Source organism: Musca domestica, unplaced genomic scaffold, assembly GCF_030504385.1.
Source record: "Musca domestica strain aabys unplaced genomic scaffold, Musca_domestica.polishedcontigs.V.1.1 13, whole genome shotgun sequence".
In the NCBI taxonomy this organism is placed as follows: domain Eukaryota; kingdom Metazoa; phylum Arthropoda; class Insecta; order Diptera; family Muscidae; genus Musca; species Musca domestica.
This window is the reverse complement of record NW_026712172.1, coordinates 12,935,462-12,948,286: the sequence shown is the minus strand read 5'-3', so window position 1 is coordinate 12,948,286 and position 12,825 is coordinate 12,935,462. Positions and strand designations below refer to the sequence as shown.

General features: G+C 34.6%; 1 protein-coding gene across 1 annotated transcript; it reads right to left on the bottom strand.

The window, feature by feature from the left end:
* Positions 1-11,015: 11,015 nt before the first annotated feature.
* Positions 11,016-12,259, bottom strand: LOC101900812 (retinol dehydrogenase 12-like). The gene has a single exon (XM_059118628.1). The coding sequence runs from the start codon at positions 12,086-12,088 to the stop codon at positions 11,069-11,071; it is 1,020 nt and encodes a 339-aa protein (XP_058974611.1). The 5' UTR covers positions 12,089-12,259; the 3' UTR covers positions 11,016-11,068.
* Between the last annotated feature and the right edge of the window lie 566 nt (positions 12,260-12,825).

The window sequence follows — 12,825 nt, the reverse complement described above, 5'->3', positions numbered from 1 at the left end:
CGTCCATATGTCAACTGAATAATCAGAAAAATTATTGGATTTGTATACATATTTCCTGATATTAAGACACCTTTCTTTGAACACCTGTTCGGCGGACCTCAAATGAATGATGGGCGATAACATTAACAAAGCAAATTTTACACAATTTCCATTGGAACTTTTTTAAAATGTTTTCTAAACTAATTCGGGAGAATATTCTAAAGCCTTTTGCAGGTTTGAAATAGGCCTACAACCAAATGAGGAAGCCCAATTATAGGAAATTACAAGTTATATAGCCAAGCTTGAAAATTTTCTATGGAGAATTCTAAAGGCTGGAATAGACATGATTTTTTATGAATTCCGAAGGCTTAACTTTTTTTGAAAATTGTAAAGGTGTAAGTACATAAAAAGCTTCAAGTCATGGCTAGGCATATTAATATCAAATTATTAAGGAAAAGGACGGCAGGATTTTAGTGCGGCTTTGTAATCCCTTTATGAAATGCCACAAAATATTCATTACACCCTAAGTACATAAGAAGCTTGAAGTCATGACAGGGCATATTTTTTGACATTTCATAAAGGGATTACAAAGCCGCACTAAAATCCTGCCGTCATTTTCCATTATAGTTTGCCATTAATATGCCTAGCCATAACTACAAGCTTTTTATGTATTTGCCCCTTAAATCCTCAAACTAATAATTGTTCATTTAAAATTTCAAGGCCTATAACCAGGCATAACAATTTTCGACTACAAATTCTAAGGGTGCAAGTACATAGAAAGCTTGAAGTCATGGCTAGTCAAGCCATGAAGCTTGAAGTCAAGCTTCTTATGTACTTAGCCCTTAAATCCTACAAACAGGCTTAATATTTTTCTATAAAGAATTCTAAAGGTGAGAATAGATAAAACGTTTTTCTGACTGCCTTATGTCATCGGCTGGCTTCTTCGTATATTAACAAATGAGTTTTAGGTTGACTGCGTTCGATTTTGGCCCAACGCTCCTTTATTCTTTCCCGATGAAGCCAGCCTATGACGAAAGCTAGCCAGAAAAGTGTTTTATGTATTCTCCCCTTAAGACCTATGACAGTAATTGGAAATTTGAGAATTCTAAAGGTGAGAACACATAAAATGCTTTTTTGACTGGCTTCTTCGTACAGGAACAATGGAGTTTTAGGTCGACTTAGATCGATTTTGGCCCATAATTTATACTTGTTCACCCTACGCAAATTTGTTCTTCTCCGAAAGATCCAGCCCATGGTGGAAGAATACAGGTAATCGCATCGACACAGCTGCTGGGACAATGAACTGTCAAACTGATTTTGGAATTGAAAATGTTGAATGAAAAATTATTGAAATTTGTAAAAATTGTTGAAAAACACATATTAACACAGCGTTCTATTGGCGTCGTATAAAAAGACAATTAAAAATCTACCTACTCTTTATAAAACATAAAAAAATTGACATATCAATGTTCTCAAGCATTGATGCATCTACCTATATTCTTCTATCATGATCCAGCCGATGACTTAAGCCAACAGCGTTTTATGTATTTACACCTTAATGCCTACAACCAGGGTTATTTTTATACCCTCAGCCATATGGGTAGTTATACCCTCAGCCATATCGCTAGACAGATAAATAAAAGTTGTGTTCCAGTACTTTTTTAGTAGTAAAACTAGCAGAAGAGAGAACAGTTCGAAATGTCATTCTCATTTAGGTTTGCTCAAAAAATAAGGGAACGGAAAATTAGCAGAAATGCGATAAAATGTCAAAATTCCAAAAGTAAACAGCCTAAATCGGACTGGTGAAACCTTACTGAAAAGATCATTTTCTTTATTGAAATGTATCAATACATTTTTCAACCTTGTTAGCCCTGCCAATTAAATGTCAAATTTACAATATGCACATTTCTGCTCGGCCAAATTCATGTAGCTAAAACAAGCAGAAATGTGCACCACTCAGCGCCATTTTTTTCTCGAGAGAGCTGCAAGTTTTTGGAGTACGGGAACGCGTTGTAGCAGAATTAGTGCTAATTAGTACTAATTTGCAGGTTCTGGAACATAACTAAAGTTGTGTTGGTGTTCGCGTTCCCTGTGCAGTTACCAATTTCTCCAACGAAATAAAATAATTTGGAATATTGGAAAGAAAAATACTTCATCTCCGTGTGGGGAAAAATCCATATATATATACGAAGTATCAAAAGATTGTTATGTGCTTACTTGGATTATAAATAATTTATTTTATTTCATTTTCTATACTTAACGACTACAGAAAATGAATGAACCGGATACGAATGATTGTCAAAATAGGTGGAGCAAAAAGTGTTGCCAATATTCACTACTTAAGTGTAGGGAACTAAGAACTAAATGCAATCATAGGGCTTCTTAGGCACAGTGAAAACAAAATACAATAATGAAGGAAATATTGCCAGTATAAAAGGGTCATTTTTTTTTTTTTTTTTTTTTTTTTTTCGTTCGGTCCCACGCCTCTCACACCCGCCCCTGCCGACCGAGGGGGCAACCTCCCTATAACGTAGAGAGCGCGTACACACCAAAGTCCGGACCAAGGCGGGTTAGCAATGGTTTTACACCGGCTACAGAAACTACATCAGCCAGTGGTTAAAATACAAAAGACATTTTAAAAGTCACACACAGATTAGTAAACATAAATTTACAAAGCAACAATCTACAAGCACTGCGCATTGGCCACGTCTACTGTTCCGCATAGGGATTGTAGATCAGATGCCAGATGATCAAGCAGCTTGATGAAGTAAAACAAACATTATATAACATGTACATCTGGTGCTCAAAGGCGAAGTTCTACTGGTTCCGCGGAGGGAGTTGTAGATAATATGCCGTAAAAATGAGCTTATAGAGTTAAGAAGACATAAATATAAGGTTACATAAACAAAATATTAGCATAGACATAGCACAACAAAAATTACATATGCAGAATACAATTTTTTATTGTGTTCAAGGGACTATATAAGCAAATAGTGTTACATAAACTGTTATAAATTACACAAAGTGATCTCAGTGGGCTATTAAGTTCATAATTTCTTCTTGCTATGGACAATTTTAACGGTTCAAAATTGCGAGTTCTACGAAAGGGAACATTATAGTTTATTTCACCAGTGAGAAAAGGGGAATCAATCAATCCACGTAATAATTTTATGATAAATAATGCTCTTAACATAAAACGTCTTTTTTCAAGAGTTGGAAGATCGATTAACATTAAACGACTCTCGTATGGCGGAAGAAGTTCAGAGGGGTTCCAATTTAAACCACGCAAAGCGAAAATTAAAAACTGAATTTGTACTGATTCAATTTTATCAGAATAATATTTATAAAATGGACTCCATAATATACAACCATATTCTAATACTGGACGAACTAGACTAACAAACAATCTTTTGGTTACGTAAGGGTCATTAAACTCTTTTGACCAACGCTTGATAAAGCCTAGTAAAGATTTAGCTTTATTAACACAAGAATCAATGTGTAAATGAAACCGTAGCTTAGGATCTAAGATTACGCCCAAATCAACGAAAGATTCAACATTATCCAATTTATAAGAGCCAATATAATAGTTAGATAGTAATGGCTGATTTCGAAATAGCGACAATTTTTTGCATTTTTTTAGATTAAGAGACATACCATTCGCACTACACCAATTTACGAAGGTGTCTAAATCATATTGTAATGAAATTGCATCGTTAAGTGAGTTAATGTGAAGAAACAGTTTCACATCATCAGCGTACATCAGAATTTTAGAAAAACGAATAATTTTCGGAAGATCGTTCAGGTAAAGAACAAATAGTAGTGGACCCAGTATAAAAGGGGACTCGAGCGCTTACGAGAGTCCACCAAGGACACCTCGGCTGAAAATCATGTCTCCTACCCAAAAAGAGAAATCAGAGTTGCCATCTCAAAGAAGAAAATAAATACCGAATATAAGTAACAAATATACATTGAGAAAAAGCCATTATATTAGGGCCTATACGATGACGTGGATCTGCATAAGCAATTTTTGTCTTAAGCCATTACAATATTCAAATGCGAAAATTGAAAAAAAAAAATCGGTGAATAATGAAGCCAAAATCATCAAAATTCCTAATATAAGGAGGATACGAAGACGTGGACCTGCACAGACAATTTTCTGTCGTAGGCTGTAGTATCCGTTACGAACTTCAAATACCAAATTTGAAACAATTCCGGTGAATAATGTCGTTAAAATCATCAAAATACTGAATATCGGAAGGTACCATTATATGGGGGCTATACGATGACGTGGACCTGCACAGACAATTTTCTGTCATAGGCTGTAGTATCCATTACGATATTCAAATACCAAATTTGAAACAATTTCGATAAATAATGTCGCTGAAATCATCAAAATACCGATTATCGAGAGAGGCCGTTATATGAGGGCTATACGAAGAAGTGGACCTGCACAGACAATTTTCAGCCATAGGCTGTAGTATCCATTGCAATCTTTAAATACCAAATTTGAAACAATTTCGGTGAATAATCTCACTAAAATCATCAAAATACCGAATAGTCTTACAGCAAATATACCTGCTGAACAAAATAGGGTAATATGTTAATCATTTTTATTATTATCGAAAATTGAATAAACCTAACGATAGGCTTATCTACTCAAGTGCGAAGGTATAAAACACATTATAGATTAATAAATGAAATATGCTGAATAATACTCTAGTTTGAATTTTGGTTCCATAGAGATTACATCTAAATCTGTTATTATTGGATCTGGGCAGAAATTTATCTATTTTAATTCGTTTTTCAAATGTATCGCAAATGGTGAGATGGCCCCATGTACGACAAACCCACACGTATCGATGGCAAAGTGGTATTGATAACTGGTTGTAATACCGGCATTGGTAAAGAAACTGCCTTGGAACTGGCCAAACGTGGAGGTCACATTTATATGGCTTGTCGAAATTATGAGAAATGTGTCTTTAATCTTCATTTCCGAAGAAGCCAGCCGATGACTTAAGCCAGCCAAATATCCTCTTTATGTATTTCCAGCCTTAGGCAGGAAATTTGAAACAATTCCGGCAAATAATGCAACTAAAATAATCAAAATACCGAATATAGGGAGGTAGTATTATATGAGGGCTATACCAAAACGTGGACCTGCATAGACAATTTTCTGTCTTAGGCTGCAGTATCCATTACGAAATTTAACCACCAATTTTGAAGCAATTCCGGTGAATAGTGTTGCTAAAATCATCAAAATACCGAATATAGGGAGGTACTAGACGAAGACGTGGACCTGCAGAGAAAATTTTCTGTCATAGACTGTAGTATCCATAACGAACTTCACATGCCAAATTTGAAACAATTCCGGGCAATAATGTCGCTAAAATCATTAAAATACCGAATATCGGGAGATGCCTTTATATGGGGTCTATACGAAGGCGTGGACCTGCACCGATAATTTTTTGTCATAGGCTGTAGTATCCATTACGAACTTCAAAAACCAAATTTGAAACAATTCCGATGAATAATGTAGCTAAAATCATCAAAATACCGAATATAGGGAGGTACCATTATACAGGGGCCATACCAAAACATGGACCTATATGGCCCATTTCCAATACCAAAAAATCCTGCAGACATAATATACATTTAAGTACAATTTTATCAACTTACTTCATTTCGTTCGGAAGCTAGAGTGATTTCCACAGACAGACATAGCTAAACCGACACAGAAATTTATGCTGCTCAAGAATATTTATACTTTTTGGGGTCTAAAATGTGTATTTTGGGGTGTTACAAACGGAATGATGAACTTAATATACCCTCCATACTATGGTGGAGGGTATAAAATAAGTTTAAGTTAAGTTCAATTTTGACCGGTAATATATCTAACGCTCTTCTGTTTTTTTTTCGAAGAAACCAGCCGATCACTCACCTTTAATGATTAAATATGTTAAAGAAACCTTGAAATTATATGACAAAAATAAGTATGTACATAAATAAAATTGTAAAATAAAATATAAAAATAGCCAATATTTTTGTTTAAATTAAAAAAAAAAAAAAAAAAAAAAATTAAAATATAGTATAACTTAATGGCGTTATTTTGTTTTTTTTTTTCTTGGCGTTTTTCATTTACCACAACATTGACATCAATGATCATGTGAACTTCTCTCAAAGAAGGCCTCAATTACTTCGTTAAATTGCTTTTTCTCTCTTTTTTTCTCACAACTTTACTTCATTACTAACAGGGGTGCTCAAGAAGAAATATTTGTTTTCAGTCAAATTTCTCTTTGCTATTTTAAATCAAGAACAAAACAGTGTTAAGTCATTATTTATACAAATATTTTTTATCCATTTGCTTTATAAATTATTTTGGCAAACATTCGTGTTTAAAAACAATTAAATAGAACAGTAAAATATAAAGAAAAACGGAATTTTAATTTTCTTTTAAATTATCTCTTTTTTCTCTTCATGTTCTAGAACACGGTGTTGAGCACCCCTGTTACTAATTTAAGTTGCCATGTCTGGAAAGCCAGAATTTACAAACAACAGTAGAGATTGAAAAAATAATTGATTTGTTTCAGAACTGCAAGAATGTAGAAGTTTTTACTACAATAACCGATTTTCCCTTTATGATATCGAAAAAAGCGTAAAATTAGTAGATTGTCGCCGGTTCTGGAACAGAGCATATTATGTAACTGCACTTCAGTGAATTGAAGTTGAATAGAAAAGAAAGGAGTTGAATGAGGTGAGGTAAATGTCAGTCTATGCGAAAACAAAATTGTCTTTCCGGCAGACTTAAGTCATGTTTTCTCGTAGAAATACTTAAAAATTGACAATAATGCAAAAGCCTTTTACTTGCCTATAATTGCGGGTAACTTACCTTAATATGTTCTTGAATTTTCCTACAAGTTTTAGTAGTTTTTCTTGAACGGATTTAATAGTAAAAACGTTTGAAAATCTAGAAAATCAAATATTTCTGCACGTTCTGGAACAGAGCCCACACAATAATTTGTAAATAGAGGAACGACAATAATTCTCTAGTCTCTACAAATGAAATTTTCATCAGTGACAAGTGAAAAACTAATATTTAAAGTAGATCAATACTTCAGATTCTTCACATTCAGAACACATTTGCTAGCGATAAAGTTCTGAATTATGATTCTGGAAAGATACTAAATGAAAATATAATAAGTAAAAAAAAAAACTCAGGAAAAATAATGAAAACTATGAAGAATTAAGTAAATACCATTACGACAGCAAAGTGAATACAGGCAACGGAATGATCTTACCGCGTGTAATCGACAAAATTCTGTACGAATTAATGAACCAACGAAATTTCAAGAAAAGTTGTAAATTTTTAGAAAAAAATTGCAATTTGCATTTTATAAAAACGGTTACATATAAATTACTAAATTGAAATATATTTTGTGATTTATAACAAAACAAAAGTGGTTATTTAATCTAAAGAACAGAAAATGATTATGCACAACAATGTATTTCATTAAAAAAGTATAACAAATTTAGTTTTTATAAAAATAACCTAAAAATAAACAAGTAAAAAAGTAGCAAAGTTCGGCCGGGCCGAACTTTTAATACCCCCCACCATTTGGAAGAAGCTTGAAAATCTCAAAAACTTCCGGAAACTACCACTTAAATGAAAACTGTTATATGGAGACTATACGAAGACGCGGACCTGCTTACCAAATTTTTTGTCAAAGGCTGTAGTACCCATTCGAAACTTCAAATACCAAAAAAGACGTGCATACAAAAGACTTTCATACAAAATTTTTTGTCATAGACTGCAGCACCCATTATGAACTTCAAATTCAAATTTAAAGTAATTTCGGCAAATAATGTCGCTAAAATCATTAAAGTGCCGAATATCGCGATGTGAACCTACATACGAATTTTTTGTCATAGGCTGTAATACCCATTACGAACATCAAAAAAATCAAAATACCGTATATAGGGAGGTACGATTATATGGGGGCTATATGAAAACGGACTTTCTTTTAGCGACATTATTCACCGGAATTGTTACAAATTTAGTGTTTGAAGTTCGTAATGGCCTATGGTATAGCCAAGGTACCTTCCTATATTCGGTATTTTGATGATTTTAGCTACATTATTCACCGAAGTTTCGCATTTATTGTAATGGCTTATGACAAAAGTTTCCTATGCGGGCCCACGTCGTCGTATAGACCCTAATATACGGCTACATTCGGTAGTTTTAAGATTTTAGCAGAATTCTTAACAGATTTTTTTTTTTGAAAATTGCCAAATTCCTTCCAAATGGTGGAGGATATTCAAAGTTCGGTCCGGCTAAACTTACAGCTTTTTTACCTGTTTTAAAGTTGTGCTTTAATTATTTATTTAATTTTATTAAAATAAATTGTAATGAGCTGCTCCCTATGCTCTACCTTGTAAATAATTATGAAAAATAATTAAAGCTGTGACAATCCCATCTCTGTAGGCAGATCTCAGCCACATATATACAAAAGTTTCTCAGTTTATTTCCAAACGTATCAACATCTACGTAGAAATGTTCTTTACAAGACTTATAAAAGGTCGGCTGGTAACTCAATATCTGAGTTTGCTGTTTGAAATTTAAAACCAGTAAGGAAAGCTCAAAAGTCGGGCGGGGCCGACTATATGATACCCTACACCACTATGCATATTTAGTAGAGCTCTCGTAAAAAGGTTTATACAGGGCATTTCAGTGCTCTATGAGATATTTGGTACAAAATCAAAATCTATCTAATTCTATCGTGCATTTTACGAACTATAGCTATCTCTGAACCGGGTTTCTCAAAATTTTTCGTATTAGCTTCTAGACTGAATTCGGTCTTATGTACGAAAATTCAGGTGACTTGGGCTGATATTGACCATTTAGTGCACATTTAACGCGAAATCGGATGAAGATATATATGGGAGCTATATCCAAATCTGAACCGATTTCGATAACATTTAAAACAGCTATTCCTGTGCTCCATCTAATACCTGGTACCAAATATCACGGTTGTGGAGTGAATATTACGAATGTATGGGACTAAAACACTAAATCGGATGAAACATATATATGGTTGCTATATCTATATCTGAACCGATTTTCACAAAATTTGATATACTTGCTTCTAGGCTGAATTTGGTCCGATGTACTAAAATTCAGTCCATTTGGACTTATATCGGCCATTTGGTGCACAATTAACCCGAAATCGGATGAAGATATATATGGGAGCTATATCCAAATCTGAACCGATTTCGATAAAATTACAAACAGCTATTTCTGGGCTGTATCTATATCTGGTACCAAATATCATTCTTGAGGAGTGCATATTACGAATGTGAGAGGCTTAAACACCATATCGGATAAAACATATATATGGGAGCTATAGCTGTTTCTGAACCGATTTTCTCCAAATTTGTTGTATTTGCTTTAAGGCTAATCTCGGTCACATGTGCCAAAATTCGGGCCATTTGGGCTGATATTGGCCATTTGGTGGTCAATTAACCCGAAATCGGATGAAGATATATATGGGAGCTATATCCAAATCTGAACCGATTTCGATAAAATTTAAAACAGCTATTTCTGTGCTCCATCTAATACCTGGTACCAAATATCACGGTTGCGGAGTGCATAGTAGGAATGTGAGGGACTTAAAGATCAAATCGGATGAAAGATATATATGGGAGCTATAGCTATATCTGAACCGATTTTCTCCAAATTTGATATACTTGCTTCTAGGCCGAACTCGGTTGGGCGTGCCAAAATTCAGGTAATTTGGACTGATAGTGGACATTTGGTGCACATTTAACCCGAAATCGGATGAAGATATATATGGGAGCTATATCTAAATTTGATCCGATTCTCACCAATATCAATAGGGTTCGTCATTGGGCCAAAAAAATATTGTTTGGAAAATTTCATCTCAATCGGATAATAAATGCGACCTGCATTTTGTTCACAAGAATACATGGACAGACGGACTGACATGCATAAATCGACTCAGAAAGTGATTCTATGAAGGTTCTCAAAAGTAACTATGGGTCTATCTCGTTTCCTTCTCCATGTTACAAACAAATGCACAAAGACATAATACCCTTACCACTATGTGGTGTAGGGTATAAAAAGTTAAATCACAATAATGTACAACAAATAAGTTTATTGTCAAATTGTTGTTACAAGTAGTCTTCTTGTGAAACTTATATAGGCTTTGGTCCGTTATTCTATTTTGTTTGCTTTAAAAGTGATGACAATAAACAATTTTTCGTAAAAATCGCTACAACCACTACGTTTAATATAGAAAATCGCTATAACTCTTAAACAGTGGTTTTTATGCGTCAAAAATCACCACAAGTAGGGGTAAAACCACCAAATTGGCATCTCTGCTTTTTTGTATGTTTCTCAGAAACTTCTGCTCTCTTGCTCTCCCTCTCTTTATGGTTTCATTACTGTGCACAACGTACAATTTGTGCGTCATCAACAAATCGAGTGGCAGATAGAGGTAAGCACATTGTATCAAAATGCTGTACCGGCTACTCGTCGGGTCAATAAACGAACATATACTGATATCTAAATGTTTGTACGTAAATAAACAAACGATGCGTGAGCACATTCAACAGGTGAATACAATGGATTCTCGGAAAAAGGCCTCTAGTTAAAGTGTGGATGGCCTTATGGGGGAATGCAGTGGATATGTGTATGCTGTAATTATTGAGTATGACGAAATTTATTGAATTTACTTTCTTGGCTAAGCAACACCTGTGGATTCTTGTTTTTGTGGATTTGAACAAGGTGACAAGGTTTATCTCCCAATTGTTATCTCTTTTGGACTTTCGGTTCTGTTTTTTTTTTGTTTTATCACCTTGCGTATATATTTTATTTAATATTAGGGGAATTCATATTTGGACCAGAATGCAAAGACAACACTTATGTTACCATATCAAGCCAGAGTAAGGCGATGAGAACTCGGGAGTTAATTTACTAGAGATTATTTAAATATTACAAAAATTGAATGACATATTTCATATTTTAACTATTGCTTTGCAGTTTTTATTAATTTAATTTGCCAAAATTTAAATATCAATCACTCTTCTTAAGGCCAACCATTTCTTCGCTTTTCTTCCACAGCCAATCGGCCATTTCATCATCTCGGGCTTTTCTCGTTAGCGGCGCCAATTCCATACGATCATAATAGCCACCAGTAATACCTTCCATATCAGGATCCAGGGCCAAGTATAAAACAGTTTGGGCGCCACCCTTAGTCGAACGTAAAATAAATTTCGAAAATATTGCCGAAAACACTTTCAGTAGAATATTATTACGTGATAATTCACTTTGTACCGAACCGGGATGCAGACAATTCACATCCACTTTGGCGTCTTTTAACATTTTGGCCAATTTTCGCGTAAATAGAATATTGGCCAATTTACTTTGGGCATAGGCCTTGAAAGGATCATAACTCTGCTCACTGTTGATATCATCTTTTTGTATGCGTCCAAATATGTGGGCCAATGAACTGAGTACCACGACACGGCTGGGTGCCGAAGCCTTTAATTTATCCAACAAGAGATTCGTTAGCAGAAAGTGACCCAAATGATTAACACCAAATTGTTGTTCAAATCCATCGGTAGTTAATTTACGTGGTGGCGCCATAATACCGGCATTATTCACCAAAATATCCAGACGTCGCTCTTCGCTGTTGAACTTTTCGGCAAACTCACGTACCGATTGCAATGAGCTTAAATCCAAAATTCGATTGAAGACATTCGTGTTACCGCTAAGTAGTACAATTTCTCGTCGGGCCTTTTCACATTTATTAAAATCACGACAAGCCATATAGACTCGAGCTCCTCGTTTGGCCATTTCCAGAGCAACTTCTTTGCCAATTCCCGTATTGCAACCGGTGACAATGACAACTTTGCCATCGATTCGATTGGGTTTTTTATATGAAGGCCCTTCACGCCATTTATAGAATAAGGCAATCGACAAGAGCGATGCTAAACTCCAGAAGGCAAAATCAAAATATGGGCCACCCTCAAAACAGAATACTTGCACCTGTTTAGTGCAAAAATAACGATTTAAAAATTCCGCAACAGGCATGATTTATTATTGTCCGTAAAATATTGTTATTGATCTTTGACAATAAATAATTAAATTTTTATTGTAGCGGTTTTGGAAAACATTCACTTAGGAAATATGCCTAGCAGCTTATTAACACATTTGTAGGATAAACAGCCAGACCGCCACACACCAACACTGAATAACAACTGAAATGAAATCAATGGGGAGGAAGAGAGTAACGTAAAGATAATAAATACAATGGCATTATTTACTTTTGATAAAGAGAATGAGAGGGAGAGAGAGAGAGAGAGAGAGTGAGAACAAAAGTAAGAGTGCCAAACAGGGATGCCAACTGTTCGGACGTAAAAATCGCTACAAATAAGTTTTTTTTAAAAACCACCTTAAATCGCGACTGAGTAAGACTAAATAACACTATAAATAACCACCACAAATCTCAACTGACTTAGACCAACAAACAATATGAACATTTGTAAAAACGGCAGAAATGATCATTGGTTATACGTTTATTGTCAAATTGTTGTTACAAGTAGTCTTCTTGTCCAAATTATATAGGCTTTGGTCCGTTTTTCGTTTTTGTTTGCTTTAAATGCGATGACAATAAACAATTTTTCGTAAAAATCGCTACAACCACTACCTTAAACAGCCAAAGTAGCTACTGTAGCGAATTAAAATAAAAAAATCGCTATAACTCTTAAACAGTGGTTTTTATGCGTCAAAAATCACCACAAGTAGCGGGAAAACCACCAAATTGGCAT

Excerpts from the sequence above, each read along its gene's own strand:
- LOC101900812 (XM_059118628.1), bottom strand. The coding sequence starts at position 12,088 with ATGCCTGTTGCGGAATTTTTAAATCGTTATTTTTGCACTAAACAGGTG.